This window comes from Melanaphis sacchari, unplaced genomic scaffold (assembly GCF_002803265.2).
Source record: "Melanaphis sacchari strain LSU unplaced genomic scaffold, SCAv2.0 Contig462_pilon_pilon, whole genome shotgun sequence".
In the NCBI taxonomy this organism is placed as follows: domain Eukaryota; kingdom Metazoa; phylum Arthropoda; class Insecta; order Hemiptera; family Aphididae; genus Melanaphis; species Melanaphis sacchari.
Window position 1 is genome coordinate 111,515 of NW_020271306.1, and position 18,674 is coordinate 130,188.

The 18,674-nt window shown below is 24.2% G+C and overlaps 2 protein-coding genes across 2 annotated transcripts; one reads left to right on the plus strand and one right to left on the minus strand.

Moving 5' to 3' along the window:
* Positions 1 to 1,047: 1,047 nt before the first annotated feature.
* Positions 1,048 to 5,884, minus strand: LOC112598254 (WD repeat-containing protein 34-like). The gene is made up of 10 exons (XM_025344658.1): positions 5,797 to 5,884; positions 5,654 to 5,735; positions 5,387 to 5,593; positions 4,757 to 4,878; positions 4,535 to 4,647; positions 3,395 to 3,590; positions 2,049 to 2,176; positions 1,426 to 1,571; positions 1,171 to 1,364; positions 1,048 to 1,108 (listed from the first exon to the last, which is right to left on the minus strand). Exons 1-10 carry the CDS (start codon positions 5,856 to 5,858, stop codon positions 1,048 to 1,050), a joined length of 1,311 nt encoding a protein of 436 aa, XP_025200443.1. The 5' UTR covers positions 5,859 to 5,884.
* A 4,315-nt stretch (positions 5,885 to 10,199) lies between these two features.
* LOC112598250 (diphthine methyl ester synthase) lies at positions 10,200 to 13,293 on the plus strand. The gene is made up of 5 exons (XM_025344651.1): positions 10,200 to 10,472; positions 11,700 to 11,933; positions 12,715 to 12,835; positions 12,896 to 13,036; positions 13,097 to 13,293. The coding sequence occupies exons 1-5, from the start codon at positions 10,338 to 10,340 to the stop codon at positions 13,288 to 13,290; spliced, it is 825 nt and encodes a 274-aa protein (XP_025200436.1). The 5' UTR covers positions 10,200 to 10,337; the 3' UTR covers positions 13,291 to 13,293.
* Positions 13,294 to 18,674: the final 5,381 nt, after the last annotated feature.

The window sequence follows — 18,674 nt, forward strand, 5'->3', positions numbered from 1 at the left end:
AACAACAATATGTTGTTCAATTGTTAACAATATATATGTTTGTATTATATAATATGTTGTCTCACTTATGCAATATTAATGTTTGGCATAGATTTTCGCTATTAATAATATTGACATACAAAGTATGTGATTGAAACAATGGGCCCAAACCATATCCCATTAAACTCCTTATGTCGAGCATTAGGCTTTAATCTGTTAAGGTAGATCAATAATGAATAATTCTTCAGATTAGTTTTAAGGAACACAGTATGTGTCTGTTTTAGTGGCTATCCTATTATTGTTGATAATATTATACATATTATAAGGAATGTGGCCATTGGTGTGATATTACTGTGTTATTTTTTTATGATAAATTATTTTATTATTGTTTAAAAATATATGCTAAGAATATTAATGTTGAATTGGAATTTTTTTTTTTCTGTAAGACTGTTACAGTTAAAAAAAAATAAGTATTCCAATCCATTACGTGTAAGATGAATCACCAATATTCAAATGTATTTTTATTTACTTAAATTGTTTTACAAATATCTTTAAAATTGTTATTAATTTTTAAACATTTAGTAGTGTTTTCTTTTTAAATTAGTGTATTAATTCATCTCGAAACTAATTTTTTTTTTTTTATTAACTTTAAGGAAAAAAAAGTAAAAACCAAAAAAAAAGAAAAACCTAAAAAAAAAACAAAAAAAAAATAGTAATTATAATAATGAAATACAGCCATTCCTAAGCTGTTAGTATTCCTTATACGATCTCATTCTTATAACAATACTACTACAAGTACAGTACATATATTTATTTATTCCTTTCTACATCATAGTTTTGCCATCACAACAAAACTAGTTTTTCTTAAAAATAATTTAATGTCTCAAAATATCCTTTATACGGCACAAAAAAAAAAAAAAACTCAAAATTAATACAATTTTTCTCTTAAATAAATAAATGCAGTGCATTTTTATAATTAATTAAACCGTGAGTAACATTCCGCCCGATATTCATTTATAAACTCGTAATAATTTATATTATTTAAATTAATTTTTTTCTCGTAAATGGCTATTCATATTTACATACATAAATTTCTCCTTGTATTGAACCGATTGCAATATTTTTTTTCCTGTATAGAAAATTAAATTATTAAATAATTATATATACATCACTAAAACTTTAAATTAAAACCTTTTTGGATTGATTTTCATTGCAATGATATTGCAAGATGCAAATTTTTTGATTGAATCTGTTTTCCCATTTGTCAAATTGATTTTAGTAAGTTCTCCATTGTCTTCAGCGATGTACACTATAAACTCATTTTCTAAACTCCAACATAATCTAGTTATTAGTTTTTGATTGAAAATAATTTTTTGTGGATCTTTCTGTGAATAAATTACATTTAATCTATAATGTACTCAAAATTAATAATTTACTTTTACCAACTTGATACACATTATATAATAATATTGTACAATCAAATTGAGTAATGATAAATGTAGTTGAATTTTTGTGACAAAATTGTATATTTTCAATCATTAATGAATGTCCATTATATGTTTTAACTTTTACTGCTTCTAAAACTTGGTCTTCTGAAACGCACAATTTAATAAAAATTTTGAATAAAAATTAATCACCGAAAGTACAAAAAAAAAAAAAAATTATAAATTATGATAACAAATTTTTGGGGCTTGAAATTTTAGGTAAAAATTATAATAAATTAATTTAGTTCTATACTTAATATTTTTATATAAATTATTTAAAATTTAAATATTAACATCATCTGTATTAAAATAATAGGTACATAAGTTTACTATATACATTGCAATATTTTCTGTTAAATTTAAAATCAACATCCATAGTCAAATTCGTATTAATGTACTTATTTCTATAACTGAATAAATAAAAAAAAATTGCACGGTACAAGTAATAATCCTCTGTACTTGTCATAGTGGACTAGGCCTATTGGGGATACCACTTTAAAAAAAACGCACCTGACACACAACCTCATGGGTGGTGTGGAATAGTGTGTAATACAAATTTATTTTATTTTCAGTTAAAATATGTACCTTTAATGTTTCTTGTTGTTTCACATAAGTGACTAGAAATTTTTCCATTTTCCAAAGCTACTAAAAAATGTCTGTTTGAATAATCAAAACATCGAATCCCAACTTTTCCTGGAATTCCAACTAAATACCTATAGACATGTAGTTAGATGTTTATTATTTATTATATAATTTATTACTAATTACTTAAATCCAGATCTTAACTCTAATAATAAAACTAACAAAAGCACTCAAAATATTTTAAAATGTAAATGCAAATAAATTTTTTTTTGTTCAAAAATATCTAATAATTTTTGATTCTGGACAGAGCTAGAATTTTTATGTATGTCATAAGTGATCACCAGTCCTTAAATGTATATGTAAAAACATATTTTCAATGTGACATGATAAATTAATTTTAGCAAGTAATAAATTTGATACATAACATTTTTGAAAAAATTAGCTTCATTTGATTTTACATACTTCTCGCTTATTTGATTTTTTCTTACATATTTAAATGATTTTAATAAAATAACAAATGTGTTTTTCTGATGTATACAGTGTATTTCCCTCAGAGTACAGACTGATTGAAAACTTGTCATAAATAAACCAATTGTTTACGACTTGCATAATATAATTTTCTCAGGTCTGTGATATCAACCTGACATATTTTTAACATTGTTATATGGATTCCATGTTAACAAACAATTGTACTTAATGAGTTAAAGTACTTAAGTGTTGTATTTTTCAATTATTCTTGATACAATTTTATCAACAATCTTTTGAATTTAAATTGCAATCAAATTAATTTTTTTCAATTGTTATGTTATTGCTTGTTTTAATATGATAAACACATGGATACACTAACGCTAAAACAAATTTAGTATTAGCAAAGGATATTTACATAGTCTACTCTAAACCAAACTTCATTGTCTAATATTTTAATATTAGAAAACAAAAACTTATATGTATAGTTAATGTTTATTCATTTTAACAATTAAATAATGAACTTTATTGTCTATTCTGTCTATCAGATAATAAGTATATTATATACTTAAAAATTATTCCATGGTGTTTAAATATCAAAAAATGCCTTACAAACAGAAGTTATTATAAGACACGAAAACACATAATATATTATGAATACAATAATATGATTTAAATATGCAACCGTATTAAATGTGTAAATATGAATTTTTATTTATGTATAATATGTCATGACGATAATATTTTATACTTTAATATTAAGAATTAATTTTAGTTATATTAATTTGTATAGAGGTACATGTAACATAATTAAATAAAATATAATTTAATTACTCATTAATTATGATTGTTAATTCGAATAATTTAACTTCTGTTTTGATTACCTGCATATTCGCTGAGTAAATTTTATTTTGTCACTCATCATAGTTCCTACACATACATATCCATCTTTTCCGGCAGTTATCAATACCACGCGAAGATCAGATCTTACAAACCATAATGATTCAGATACAGATTGTGAATGCCATTCGAGAGTAACCATAGACATATTGTCATTTGTGTTGCAAATTAATAATTCACCTAAAAGTTATGTTTAGCATCATATATCCATTGGTATATAGTAAATATAGTAAGTACTAATGAAGCTAAGTATACCAAATACAATTATCTTTATCAGTTATGGTGTCATTAGCAATTTACCATAAATGTTGCAATCTACTTATAGCTCACTGGTATCATGAAAAATACAAACAAGTAGTTCATGCAAATTATAAAAATAAACATGATTAAGTATTAATTTATGACGAGAAAAATTTCAACTAAAATAAGATTAAAAATAAAAGAAATGTATAAATTATAAAGTTATTACTATTACTGTACTAATTAATCACAAAATGTTGCATTCATGTAATTGAAAAAATCATGGACAACTGAATCCTTTGATGATTACACAGATGGTCTCTATTCTTTTTACACCTCCTTTGAAGTGGAAGCTCTATTTACATGGATAGAATATTGTTTAATAATACCCACAAACACTTCATTTAAGTTATTTGAGGGTAATTGCTAATTAGTATGGACTCCAATTTGTTCTATAATTAATATAACATTTACTGCTAGCGTTTAACACAGCTACAGCAAATTGTAGTTCATGACAAATGTGGTAGAACACAGTATCGCAACTAGGGCATTAATGATTTAGGTGCAAGTTAAATTCTATATCTGTTAATACAACTTAGTGACAAAGTTTACGAGCTCTCTTATGAAATGATGAGGTCTCTTTGGGGTGCATTGTGCCCTCACTAGTTGCGGAACTTGTAGAATGGTTTTGTTTTTTCACGACACAAGTGATCTACATGTTGATTGCTTAGGTAATGCTTATTTCTCTACACATGTTAAACAATAAATATTTTAAAACTATAAATTATTGGTAACATCACCATTTTAAAAACAAAAAAAATATATATTTTAGTAATTTGTATTACTAAAATATTATAATATGTATTTTTCATAAAAACTATTACCATTGTATAATCCAGCTGTTATTAGATGTTGATTGGTTGGATGTGTAGCTAAGCATGTTATACAAGAAGTGACCTCCAGCTTATTAGATATAGTACTACCACTATTTTCTAAACTAAATTTCATATAAAACACACATTATAGTATTTATTATTCATTTTACTATTAATATTAAATAATAATTTTACAAAGTTAGATACTAATATCAGAGATAATTTACTCACTCCAACATAGAGTAAACAAACACTGAATTTAAATGATTACACCACTGGGTATGACAATGTTCACCAGTAGCTACCATTAACTTGTCGCCGCTACAATTCCAACTAAGTGCACTGATATTTTTCTTAAAAATCAATTTAAAACAAATTATTGTAATTCATTATTAATAATTAATATTGTTCAAACATTAAAGACTTTTTAAAATGTTCAATTAACTAATAAATATGAATTTAACTTTAAATTTCACAAAACCATTGTTGTTTAAAATAATTAAATTAATATAATATGTATGATGTAGGTAATGATATATGTTTAAGCTACTTCAATGACTAAAATATGTGATCATTAATTATTATAATTGACCTTTTAACTAAAATCTATAGTCAACATGGTATATAATATCTAAGAATAATTTACTAAGGTACTGAAGATAACTCATTAACATCTCAAACTAATATCTTTAAACTATTTCTTATAGCTTATTCAAAATTAAGTTATAAAACTACTAAATTTAATTTACTTTATATTGATAAAAATATTTAAAACTAGAGATTTAATAATATTTTTAAAATACAGTTAACATAATCTTTTACATAAAACTACCTATATTTATAAAAACTACAAGTAATTACCATTCCAAATGAAGGGTGTTGTCTTAAAAATACTTTAATGGTTTTGTCATCATTTATATCTTTCTGAGTTGTCTCTAAATAACTATTCATTTTTGGCCAGTCATTACATTGAGTCTTTAAAAGTCTTAAGCCTTTTTCCAAACAACTATTTAATGCAACAAGATCAATATTTCCAACATCAATGTTTTCAATGACATCTGTCTGCGTCTAAAACATTTAACAGTAAATAATATTTTATAGGCAAAATTGGCGATAAATTTAACCAACTTCTACAGTTTTCACATCAACAGTATCGCATGATTTGTCTTCAGTTAACAGTCCATTATATTGACTTGATTTTTCAGTTTTCCTGTTTAAACAAATAATTAAAAATAATTCTACAAAAATATTAAAATAATTATTTAACACACCCCTTTCTATGCGTTTCAGTGTGGTTAAACCCAACTACATTCACTGGGCTGTCACTAAACATTATATTTTAAATATATTATATTTTCACAATATTTGGTATTTTATAAACAATATTGTTTATCTAGGTAAGTCAGTATAACTGAAAACATAATATTACAACAAATCAATGATATAGTTGTGAATGTTGTTACTATGGTGATCAAAATTATCACAATAATAATTGTTAGATATCTTATTTGTTATTATTCTCTAATCTCTCTTTGTTTAATAATTGTTAAAAAAAACACACTCATATTTATAACTTCTATGAAACAAATAATTACATAGGTACCCAGATCATACATTACATACATATATATGGGTACCTACTAGACATAACATGTACCTATATAAATATTGCCTATTGTAGAAATTGGTGTTTTTGTTACAACTTATACCTAATAGGTAAGTAGTTATAACATAAAATCTTATTGAGACCTAATTAAACATATTAAATCATGTCTAGTTTCTACACTTAGTATATAAATTAATTTTCAAGTTGATATTTTATATTTTTACTATATCTTGCCATCGTTTATATAGGCGTTTCATAGGTGTTATTCATTTGTATCAATTTAATAATGTAATGGTATTATAGCATTAGATCAATAATTACTTTCTACCTATTCAATTATTCATTTAAGTTTATACCTATATAAGTATAAAATCTATTATATGTTGGAATATTTCAAGTACGATTTAATATAATAACTATTAAGTTCTCGAATAGTAGTCGAAGTCTAAAACTATATGAGGAATTAAGTATAGTGTTGCCCTGTTTCGAGTTCCCTACTGGCGACCAAACCTACCTACTACTAAACTATCTATACCGACTATACTTAACAACTTTTGATTAACTGGATACAGCAGTATATTACTACGCGTCTATGTGTCTATGTATTATTAGTATGAAATTCTAATAATAATAATATGACATTTATTGTATTGTTACTACTTACTAATATTATCGAATCATTTGAACATTTACTATAATAAGTAGTTATAGCTATATAAGCTATAATATGTTAATATAATATCTTATATAGACATATAGTTATATCCAATTAATATAGCACCTATACGGCTATACGTCATAATGTCCTATACGGCGGGAGCTACAGGATAACTAATACATTATTATGATAATTATACCTATTTTGTATAAATTAAGTTCAAAATTCCCGTAGTTTCAAAATAACTAAGAAAATAAATTAATAAAAATAAAAATAAAAATTGTACGCAAATCCAGTTTCGGAAAAAAAGTTTTTTTTTTTTTTTTAAGTATTTGAAAACAAATAATCGTGGATACTTAAATTATTTGTCGAATGTTTATATAATCATTTTTTATACTTTATGTAATTTTAAAAATATTTTATCTTTTTTTAAGTTATTTATGAATTTTATTTTTTTGTTTTATTTCTATAAATGTAACAAACATTAAGCGCTGGATAAAAATCCTTGAAAATTTAATTCAAAATTTCTCTTATGTAATTCTTTAAAGCTAAATAAAATGTAATGAGTGGCTCTGGACTAACCTATTTTTAGAGGTACTTATTTTACAAAAAAATGTTTGTACACATTTGTTTATTAATATTTTGAAGGTTCTCTTTTTTTTTTTTTTTTTTTTTTGAGGGGCCTAGGGATATAGCTCTCTTAAGCCCTATCTATTTAATTCGTCTTTAGAATTCATGTAGTTACTAAAAAGTAGTGCTTGAAGTCGGTGTCGTATAAAAAAATAATAATATTAAAAAAAAAAAAAAGAATAATATAAAAATAATAAAAAATAATATTTAGTATTGCAAATTAAAATCAAAACGAAAAAAACTAATTTAATAGCCATTAAAATGTGAAGATTAATGAAACATGCGGTGGTGGAACTACGTTTATTGAATCCTGTGGACACTATTTTTTTTAGAGGCACTGTTGTATATTTTGCCAATTTACTAAACTTTTAGGTACCTAATTCTAGTATTAACGAAGTATTAATGATCACATTGATCACGTACTTATATTTTATATTAATATTTATTTGTCTTTTTACCGATCTTAATCTGATTCAGTATTTCAGTGCAAATTGCTGAACCGGGTTCGAAATTTTAACACAAAACATTTGTATTCATTATCAATACCTAGTAGTTATGAATTAATAACAATTTATAATGGTATTATAATATTTATTAAATAACGACAATTTACTTATATTTTATTCAAATAAGATATAATTGTACTTAACAATTAGTCATTAGTATTTAATTAATGAATTAATTCACAACAATATTACCTATTAAAGATATCAGGACATCAGGTACCCGTGTCTTTTGACTTTTATAGTAGTAAATAAAATAAAATATAATTAAAATCAACTATGATTAATGTGTAAACATTTGTAACTGATAAACGTATTACCTAGTCGTATTGCAATGTTTTACGATTGTTATACATTTTATAGATACTTACCAAGTCACTACAAAATACAGCATACAATATTTATACGTTTTGTTTATGTATATTACATTAACAAAATACAACATCAATGTTATACTTATACAATACGTCAACACAGAGCATTATAGCATATTAAAGTAAATTACCACAAAGCCAAGCTCAAGGAGTAAGCGAGTAAGCGACATAAGCCCACACCTAGGGCAGCATTTAACATTTTAATATATAGTTTTTAAAAATTTTACTTGTAAGGGGCTGCAAAACTCGAGTTTACCTAGGTGTGCTTATACATTTGAACTAGGCCTGATTACCATTATTCAGTAGTTCTTACTATATAGGTAGAGGTATCTATTAGTCGTTTTGGACTGATTTTGTGATTTAATTACATAATATAATATCTTAAATGTTTATGTACTATTGCCGTCGGACCTCATATGCGCATACGCGCCCGACAGTGGTCTTAACACCATAAATTGTAAACTTTTCACCAAATTAAAAATTTAGAGTTCTGTATAATGTGTACTCAATCCTTCTCCAAACTTTTTTTTAAACCCATCATATCTCTACTAATTACCAAATAAATTGCTAGATTAAAATTAAAATTTACTTCTGTACAGTTGCGAGTAATACCCACTTGTCCACCTTCTTTATACTTCTAAATAAAATAAATTCTTCTATTACTTTAAACAAACTTTTCTGTTACTTGATTTTTAAATTAAAGGCTCATTTTTAAAGCTCCTAATATTATTTCTTCCAGTAGACAATGTTCTGGGGGAAGATAAAGTTTAACTTGACCTTCACCTTTTAGGACATCTAGGTACCAATATGTTTTTATTATTTTTAAAGCCGAAATTGCGTTATTTTCGCTCATATTACTTTTGTACTTGAAAATTGAAATAGTTACGATTAATTTACCAACTAGTTTATATATTGTTTTCAGCCCTGAGTAGTTAATTTAATCTCATACGTTTGATTATATATTTGATTTGATTATTTAAAATGGGTTTATCTTTAAAACCCACTCAACTGTACAAAACATGTAACTCATTTTAATAGGAAAATAATAAATTAACTTCTATATTAGGTATTTCTTTAAATACTATTTCATTATCAGGAAATACTTGATTGTATTTCTCACAGGTAATCAAAATTAAGTACTAGGTAATAACATTGATAACTTATAGACAACAGTACTGAGTAATACAATAATTAAAGTTGACGTAATTCGTGATCGTATTGATTAAATTTAATAGGTACATACTTAAATCTTCATTTTGGAAGTAGGTGTAATATTATTATAGTGATAACTATTAACTACCATCGCACTACCCTTTCGGTACTATAGTGGGCGTGACTCCGCGGGTTTGCTCGGACTGGTGTAGAGTTGATGTCCCCCCGCTCCCAATAGTTTTAAATATTCAAATTACCTCCAGACGTATTATGAAATGTATTTATGTAATGCACTTTTCAAAAATATGAATTGATATTTATATTACCCATTATTATAATTTATAATATTGTTCATACGATTAGTCTGTGATGATTTCGTAATTCGTTGCATTGGTTCACCGTACAATGTAATATCGTGTTATTCATTGTATGTAGTTACTATTCGTAACAATTAACATTCGAGATAGTTGTACATTTCATATTATGTACTAGGTAATAAATAGTAATAATAAAATATCGGGGCAGAAGTTATTTGCTGCACTGGTACACAATGCCCAACAAATGAAGTATTGAAAATTAGTTTATCTTTAAAATCTGCTAAACTATCATGAACTATAAAAATTATTTTTATATTATTCGCAGTGGGGACCTAATTTAAAAATCGAAGTAGTGGTTGTCATTATCAGTATTCAGTACACCATAACCATGTGATAGCTACATGCCGTTATCAATAGATAACTCACACCCGGCTAATGCGATTACAAAACAGTTTCTTACACACAGATATTTACAAAAAAAATATTAAGCTCTTAAATTAAGTAGATTTTGCTATTCGATTGTTTGTTAATTGTTTTCGATAAATAAAAATACTTTTTCTTTCGTAACAACAATGTTTTACATCATTGGAGTAGGTTTAGGGGACGTCAAAGACATCACAGTCCGAGGTCTTGAAATCGTTCGTAGTGCCAATCGAGTGTACTTAGAATCTTACACATCTATATTACCAGAAAACAAACTTAAACTGGTTGGTAAATATCAATATGTATTAGGTTTAACACTGTTTGTAGTTTTTGGATGCATATTAATAATCTTTTTCCAATAATTAAAATTAAATCTCAAGTAGATACACGGGTATACTTAATATACAGAGTTAAAAATGTAGTGAATTTTTATATTAATATTTTTAGACCATTCGTATTGAGTTATGTATATTTAGTTATAATAACTATTGCAGAGACTAAATTTTATGAGTTTAAATAATAGCACATTGCTTCAGTTTGTAATCGACTGAATTTTTTTATTTTATTCAAAAAAAAAAAATTTAAATACTAGCAAAATTTGTACTTATGTATTACTTGTGCTAATAAAAATTTACCAAACTAATTTTTCAATTTTTATACTAAAAAATATTGTTAAAAAAATATATATAAATATATAAAATTAAATAAATAATATTTCTTAACTTCAAATGAATAAAAAAATATGAAATAAATTTTATTTTGAAAAATATTCAAGTATGATATTTAGGTATAAATGGTATATTGTATTATTCTATAGGTATAATCATAGGCGAAACTACGGGTCAGGCCAGTCAAGCCATGGCCTGACCTAATACTGGCTGAAAATGTTTATAATGTATATTATATATTTCAATAATTATTTGGGCATATATTTAAGTAATTTTTTTAAAATTCCTAATATTATATTTATTTAAAATTAAAAACTTTATTTTTTGCATCTAAAATTCGTGAAATTTTGCGTTTAAAAATAAAATATGTATATTTAAAAATACGTAAACATGTTTACGTACTGCTCGAATGCAAGATTATTATGCCACTCGTGTACATACTTATTAGAAGTGTACGAATTTGTGGACTTGAATCGCTTGATATAATTTTTTTTATATATATATTTTATTTGGCCTGACCTAATAAAAATGTCTAGTTTCGCCTATGGGTATAATGTTACTATATAAAAAATTGTGTATTTTGTATTTAAGCTACAAGTGGCTTTCACTATCCTTTAAAGGTTGTTCATCTGTTTGATTTGAATGAAGAATGAAAAGTATTAATTTATATATAAAATTTAATTTAAAATATCAGCCCAAAAAAATGTTTTATTTACATTTATAATATACCTAGTCATTTCTGTTTATAATTATAGTAATGTGATACATTTTTTACATAATATACATTTTATACCATACACATGTATTTACAATAGTTAAAATTATATAATATGCTTTATATAGGAAAAATTTTATGAAAGGCAATTAATTGAAGCTGACCGAGATCTAGTAGAACAAGGTGCAGATGAAATATTAGATAAAGCAGATAAGGACGATATAGTCTTACTTGTGGTTGGTGATCCTTTTGGTGCAACTACTCATGCTGACATATTGTTAAGGGCACGTGATTTAAACATTGAGACTAAAGTGATTCATAATGCTTCTATTATGAATGCCATAGGATGTTGTGGACTTCAAGTGAGTTAATAGTTAAATAAATAAATTCTATCACCTTCCTCATATTTGTAATTTTAACATAACATACATATTTTGCACAATCTATGTATTAAAATATTGAAAACTAAAATTTACTAAAAAGTAAAGTTGGTTACAACTAATAAAATTTAAAGTTTTTCCGACTAACACAAATCTATTTTAAAGATACAAACATATTTATAACCTTTATAACTTATAAATTACATTTGAATAATTATTATATTTATTTTGTCTTTACTTTTTTATATGTATAACTTTAATAGAAGCAAATCTAAAAATTGTTTTTTTTCTATTAAAATTACTTGAAATGTTTTATTTTTATTTTCAAATAAGGAAAATGTCATGTAAAAATATGTTTGAATATATATGAGTTTTTATAATGTTAGTTGTATGTTTATACCTACCTTTTAATTTTTAAAACACTAGATTTCATTATTTTTTATTATTACTTATTAATTTCCTTCTTTCTTTTTATTCTTTCACAAATTAATTATTATATATTTATTAAAAATAATAATCTTACATTTTATATAATTTAATAATATAATACTGTATGTATATATGAATAATGTACATAAACAAGATACATTTGTAATAGGAATATAATATATTTGTACTAAAAAAGTGTTGTTATTACAAAAATGTTCTAAGATTAAAGTTTTAGGTATTCAATGTTAAAAATTATCAATATTTTACACATATATTGTCTTGGTTGTTCACTTAATTATTTTTTTTTTAATTATTTGATAATTTTTTATTTTAGTTATATCATTTTGGAGAAACAGTGTCTATACCTTTCTGGACAGATAATTGGAAACCTTCAAGTTTCTTAAAAAAAATTAACCAAAACAAATCTAATGGATTACACACCTTATGTTTACTTGGTGAGTTGAAAATAATGATTTAAATTGAAAAATAAAGTTATAATAATTGGCTTTTTGTAGATATTCAAGTAAAAGAACCAACATGGGAAAGTATTACAAAGAAAAAAAAAGAATATCAGCCATCTAGATTTATGGAAGTAAAACAAGCATGTTCACAGCTATTACAAATTATAGACAGTAATGAATTCGAAGGAGAAAATTGTTAGTCATAATGTTTCAATTTGAAATATTTGTATTTATGTTTATGTACATTTTTCATAGATGTTACCAGAGAAAGTTTGTGTGTGGGTGCAGCACGTATTGGATGGCCAGATCAAAAAATATTGGTGGGCACATTAGCTGAAATGGCCAATGTGGATATGGGTCCACCATTACATTCAATTGTTATTGTTGGTACATTACATCCTCTTGAAGAACAGTTTCTTAAACAATTTTATATTGAAGCAAATAATTAAATATTTAATAAGTTTATTATGTAAATTAAATTTTTTTATTAAATATTTTTTAAATTAAAAACAAAAAAAAAATCTTTTTGAAAAAGTATTTCTTTTTTTCTTTTTATAAGGTGTAGTTGTGTAGCGATAAACATGTTACTGACGTATCATTTATGCTGCACTCTGCGTTTTTTGCTTAAGTCAGAAGAACACAGGAACGTAGAGTACAAGTATGTACAAATCATTGCTACAGCTAATCAGTCAAATTTGTTTTGTAAAATAGAGACAACAGTCATCTCTATATTTTTAAGCAACATTTTTGAGTATTAAAATATTAAGTACCAAATTTTTCAAATTATTGATTTAAAGCAGCGGTTCTCAAACTTTTTTATTTGTGTACTACTTAAGTATATTACAATCTAGTGCACATACAATTAGTGTACCACTAATGAATAAAAAATGATTTTTGCATGATCAAATATATTTATTTTAAATAATAAGGCAGCAAAATAATACAATAAAATTATTATTTATTTATGAATATAGATTTATTAGATTTTTAAAATAAGATATGAATAAAATAAAAATTTTCAATGAAAACCATGGATTTGTAGATTTGATATTAGTGATGAAATATCTAGTTAATAATTGTTTATATTTTATAAACAATATTATAATAACTTTTTCAAACATAAGTAAAAATATTTATTTTTAATTTTCTGTTCAACCACCATTTGGCCTTCTGCATACCACTATTTAGTTTTTTGCGTACGACAGTTTGAAAACCTCTGATTTTAAATATGTTATACTGTCAAGTTTTGTTTATGTGCAACAAATTTTTAAATTCGTGTTTAATGGACAAAATCTTGTGTTTGTAATATTATTATTGATTGAATGAATGTATCATCAAATTTGTATAGAAAAAAATTATTTGTGTTTTTGTTAATTTTTTATAATAAAATTTAACAATTTAATGACGCAAAAATAACTGGTGTGAGTAAAAGTAGAGTTGTAGACTTAGAATGGTTGAATGTATATCATAGTTGATTGCGAAAAGTAAAAAAAACAATTTATAACTGTGTAAAATATTATGTATTAAAAATGTTCATAATTTATATAAAAATTAAAGAATAAACTCGGATAAATATAACCTTATCTTTAAGTTTAATACTAAGTCAATTTTCTCTAATATTATTCATAATGAGTAATGACACAAAATTAATTATCAGATTCTAGCAAACATTATAGTAACATTTGTTTTAAAATATACTTAGAAATGTCTACTTCTGAGTTTTTATCCACTAAAGTAGTTACAAACTAAATTTTCAAATTGCTTTTTATTCGAAGTTTATAATTTGAGTATTTTTCTACTAGAAAGCGTCACAAAAATAAAAATAACACCTCAACGAAAAATTAATACGTTATTCATGCATCACTAAAAATCTAAAATTGAAATAAGAGTGATAAATGATATTATTTTTTGGTAAAATATTATTGTAATAAAGATTCAAACATTGCCTTTTTTTTTGTGATATTAGGTCTTTCAATACTGAAAATATTTAAATAATAACTACCATAATGGTACTGTTATTTATTTATTTATTCGTTAACATTATTTGTTAAAATACATGAAAATGAAATGTTAGAAACAAAGTAATTCATCTGATGATCATATATTATGTAGTTCGTTACCTCCAAAATGTTTTCTTATTGCGTTGTAATTTTTGTTGAATGTAAATTAATACACATGTTTTGAAGTCATATAGACGTGTAGTCTGTTCGTGTGGGAGTCTAGAGATGTTAAAATACGGTATTTTATTTTTTATTTGTGTAATACCGTATAGAACCTTGTATTGCCTTAAATTATCGGAAATTTAACACAGATTATAAAACCATTCACCATTATTAATTATGAAATATGAATCATTTTAAAATTAATAAATTGAAAAATGGCTAAAAGGTAAGAAAACACTGAAAAAAATACATAATATGAGAATTATTTTAGTCCAAATTTACTAAATTAATATTTAGTCTTGTTACCAATTATGATGTATCATGTACTATGCAATCATATACCTAATGACTAGAAATGGGTTGAATTTAAAATATTTTAATTAAAACTCATATTTCATAGCAGGTATATTATACTCGTATTTTTGAAATACCTATCAAATAAATTTCAAAATAAATTAGGATTTGAGTTACCTTATAATCTGCCAATCAACACATAAATATATTTACTAACTTTTTGGTTCCACATTTTTTACTTCTTGTAAGTATTAAGTACTTATATTTAATACCAGAAATTTAGTAAAAAAATTTTTTATCTTTAAAAAGTTTAAATAAACAAAAGTATTAAGGTAGGTTTCTGTTTTTATGTTAAATTTTTAAATAGAAATAAATCGAAAACCATAATTAATATTTATGTACTATCTCATTGTATTTATATTTACAATATTATAATAGAATAGTACAATTATCTATTTGAGTCATTTTTAACGCATGAATGCTAAACAATAACTAAAAGTAACGCTTTAGCTTTTTTTTTTTTATACCGTCGTCTGTCTGTATAAAATAATTTTATACCACGTATTTAATACCTTGTATTTATATAATACAGTTTTATACCAATAATACAAACTACCATCTCTATATAGGACGTACCAATATTGGTGTCTATGTTTACTTATCAATAATATTAGTATCTATAATGATTATTGATAGTATTTAAAAAGTTATTAGATTATAGGTAATAATTGATGAATCATAGTAGGCGGGTACTTTATTATGAAGTACTTTACATAATAACGTTTCTTACTGTTTAAAGTTGTGTTAATTTGTCATCGATTTATGTGAATGATATCTAAATGACTATAAAATATGTGTTAAGGAATTATTGTAGTAATTTATTGTAATTTGCATTCTCATAATTTATCCGAGAAGATTGAAAACAACCAAGCTATATTTTTACACAAGTTTTGTTATTTATTGATTAATGAATTAGGTAACTTTATCAAATACAGTAAGGTAGGTAAGTATTTGGTTTGAATATAGGTAATATTTTCTTTTCACGCACATATTATTAAAGGTTAGGTTTAAAATGAATTAATATATTTTATGAAAAATAATTACTAGTCCGATTGCGTAGTGTACCCATTGGCCATTAGAAGTGGGTGTGTCGGGAAATCATAGTAATAAATTAGCTGCAAAATCTAAAAAAATTATAATTTACAATATTATGTAAATATGATGATTGATGAATATACATTTTTTTTTAGTATTGCAATATCCTTTTAAAAGACATGTTTTATCATGTATATAAGTCATATGATTCTATAAAATGTTTTTGATTAATTAATTGTATAATACTAAATAGTGGGAAGAAGTAAAGATCGCGTTGCTCCACTATTAAAAAACTATCTCGGTCCGGTAGTGGTAGTGTCATGTTGAATTTTAGTGGAGGCATTAAATACTTCTTTGCTTAAAATCTTATTTACAAAGGAATATTCTGTGTATGGTATGGACGGTATTCACTATTTAGTTATATTGGTTTTCGATTATTTACTGACTATTTGTTTTAACAATATTAGCATAAGTTCTTAAAAAAATTCTTTGTAAATCTGAATTTTATTGTTTTTGTAAATGTGCGTGTTTTTAGTTCATTATAACATATATCTATCTAGTTATTCTAATTTTATTTATCATATCTAGGAATTATATGTAACTAAAGAAAAATAAAACATTTTATGTTCAAAGTTCGTGCATACAATTTATTTTTATATTTTCAAACGTGTTAGTTCATTTTAAAACTTAAATGCTGTATATATATTATGTAAAAATATAAATATATTAAACCAATGCTAAACAAATAACAAATGATTTAAAACTATTCTAACTTTTAAACTATTACATAATTGTTTTAGAAAAATTAACTATTACATCGCGTTTATTCTTCTCATTTACGTTATGTATTATTATTTTTTTTTTAACATAATTTTATTATTATTACTTAGATTATGCATATATCGAAAACGTTATTAAGCCATTAATTCGGTTGTATATACGATAGAAACGGAAGATTTTCTTTCAAATTGTAAGCTCGTAACCGTTCTAAACTAAAATACTTTTAAAGAAAGCGTCATCATTTATATTTTATACTCAATGTCTTCACTTTGTGTTTACCTATATGCTTTTATATACTCTTAATATCGTTAAAAATTTACATTTGCGCTTCCGTTAGATTTTGTTCGAGTTAAGTAATAAATAAAAATAAAAATAACATCGAAACTTTATTAACAGCAGTTTTATTCATCGTGCAATTTTTAACGTAAGTATTTAAAAAAAATATCTGTACAATTGTGTGTAAAACATGATGTACAAAATCATGCTCTTATATTGCTTTATTTACGAATTATATATTTTAAAGTATAATATAGCATAATATAATATAGAAAATACATATATACGTACCTATATTTTGTTATTATTTTACATTTTAACTACTGTCTACTACTTGTCTACTTATACATGTATGTAATATAAAATATAAATAGTATCGAAAAATTATACAATATGTTCTTAAGATTTAAATTCTAAAGAATTTCGCAATAGTACCTCGAATATTTAATATGGTTTTAATTTTAAGTATAGAGCGGAACTATAATTATGTTTTTACGGACGATTGTAAACTCCGCCAGAATATCGGTTAGATAAAAAGGTAATGAAAAGATCCAATTTTAACTTTGCCAGTTTAATTTTTTTACCTGTAATGAGTATATGGAAAGTTCGCTAGTTTTATTTTATTACTTGATACTTACATTAAATACCTACATTGATATCCGTTGGATGACATACGTTCGAATTAACGAAATTTTCAAGGTTAGATCGATTCATTTATAAATATTTAAAACTAATTTTAACTAACTTTTTAATATAAGAAAATATTTCTGATGATGTTATCAACAGAAGTTATTTAACCTATACTTTAATGAACATAATCATTTGTAGTGTTCTTCCGCTCGTGAACGAAATATATCCGAACGCATTATGTCGCAACAAAATTCTGAAATAAAATTAATTACTGACTAAAAAAACAATGTATTGGTATTATTTAATAACTATAAGTACAACAACAAAAAAAAAAAAATGATTTAAATAGATATTCCAATGGATTAGTATTAAACTTAAAATATTTATAAATTGTGTCACATCATTATAGTTAGCATATTATTACATAGCACAACTATCCACACATTTTAGGATTATTATAATTTTTTACTATGATTTAAATATTTATGTGGACGATTATTAATTATTATTAAAAAAATATAATTATTTTATTATTATTATTATTATTATTAGTAGTAGTAGTAGTAGTAGTAGTAGTAGTAGTAGTAGTAGTAGTA